Source organism: Etheostoma spectabile, chromosome 2 (genome assembly GCF_008692095.1).
Source record: "Etheostoma spectabile isolate EspeVRDwgs_2016 chromosome 2, UIUC_Espe_1.0, whole genome shotgun sequence".
Classification (NCBI taxonomy): Eukaryota; Metazoa; Chordata; class Actinopteri; order Perciformes; family Percidae; genus Etheostoma; species Etheostoma spectabile.
The window spans coordinates 22,431,583-22,433,194 of record NC_045734.1 but is presented as its reverse complement, the minus strand read 5'-3'; the positions used below and the strand labels follow the sequence as shown (position 1 = coordinate 22,433,194).

The following is a 1,612-nucleotide window of genomic DNA, read 5'->3' as shown; positions in this document are numbered from 1 at the left end:
ACACACACACACACAAACACACATAGAGACACACACACAGACAGGGCCCAGCCCCTGTCCTTTGTCTCTGAGTCCTCTGTCACTCGTAATTTAACAGTGAGTTGTAATTAGGGTGAGCTTTGGCGAGGCGACATTTTCCCCTCTGTGTTTTTCCATTGTCATTTCCAGTAAATGATCACATCAAAGCCAGCGCGTAACAGGCTTGTTCAATTTATTCCACTTAACTCGCATTTAAAGCCCACTAAAAAACACAAGTCACTGAATGTTGAAGCGTGTGTCACCTGCTGTTGATTCTGCAGTGGTTTCTGTAACTTCTCCAGAAGCCCTTCATCTCAAACACTATTTTTTAACACTCTTTAAAAATAACTCCAATCTCTACCCAAACAAAGGCCCACTCTAGTTTTGATATAATTGACATTGTGAGGATGAGTAATTTATGCTTGGTGTTTCGTCACAGACCCAGAAGTTGTTACACCAAAGTTGTTACACCAAAGTACCTATTTAAGTAAAATAAAATGTTTTTTTAACCATTAAGATTTTTATTTAGGGCTTCATCAGAGTTAAATGGGCAATTAAATGTCTGTGTGTGTGTGATGTGTTTATGTGCTGGGTTGTGTGTGGGCCTGCATGTTAACATGGCTAACAGGCTCATTAAACAAAAGTGTTTAATGATACCTTCTTTTACGTGGGAGGGAAATTTCTAACCTCCACCTCAATTAACTCTTCACTGTGGCTGGTCAGTGATAATTACACACCCAGGTGTTGCTCTGTATCCTGTTCATTGAAAATATACTCTATCTCATCCTTTTCTCGTTATCTGTGCGTGCCTGCGTGCGTGCGTGCGTGTGCGTGCGAATGATCAAACGGGCCAGAAAAGACTAAACTTGGTCATAGTTTTAATTGGTTGACTACAAAGACAAAAGGACCTGTGAAATGCGATGGCAGCCGACAAGTTGAGTTTAGAGAAAGACAGAGATTTATAGTAGCTGTTGAGCACCTGCAGTGGAGACTACATAAATGATTGATTGCACACCGATGAGTAGTGGGAGGTCATTGATTAGGCGTCATCACCCCATGCTTGTATCAACACAGCAATGGATTTTCACATTTTGGGTCAATATCTGTAAAGTGACAATAAATGTGTCTGTAAAAACTGATTTATTTGTTTCATTGTTCAGTTAGTTATTGCAGCGCTTCAGAAGGAATCACCAAATCAAATTAACATTTTCATTTTTTCCAATGTCTTCCGGATTCATTTTCCTTTTCCACTGGGATGAGACCTTTGACTTGTGATGAGCATCTCGTGCTCCCATCTTGATGTTTTTGTGTGTGTTTTGTATTACAGATTTTATTCATGAACAAGATAGACCTTTTTCAAGACAAGATTTTACACTCTGGGCGACATCTGCGGCTATACCTGCCACAGTTTAAAGGTAGGACTTGTTAGTTCTGTCATTTATTGCGTCCTGCACATACAAGTGGACATGGATGTAATACATTAAAAATGCAGATGCATGGGGAGAAACAATTGTCAGACATGAACAAAACTTTTTATACACTCACCTATAGGATTATTAGGAACACCATAGTAATACTGTGTTTGACCCCCTTT

General features: G+C 39.6%; 1 protein-coding gene across 1 annotated transcript in view; it reads left to right on the top strand.

Annotated features, from left to right (window-relative positions):
- Positions 1-1,612, top strand: part of gnav1 (guanine nucleotide binding protein (G protein) alpha v1) — a 27,615-nt gene that overhangs the window by 20,971 nt on the left and 5,032 nt on the right. The window contains exon 8 of the mRNA XM_032524920.1: positions 1,346-1,433. Coding sequence (XP_032380811.1) covers positions 1,346-1,433 — 88 coding nt within the window. The remainder of the gene's footprint in view (positions 1-1,345; positions 1,434-1,612) is intronic.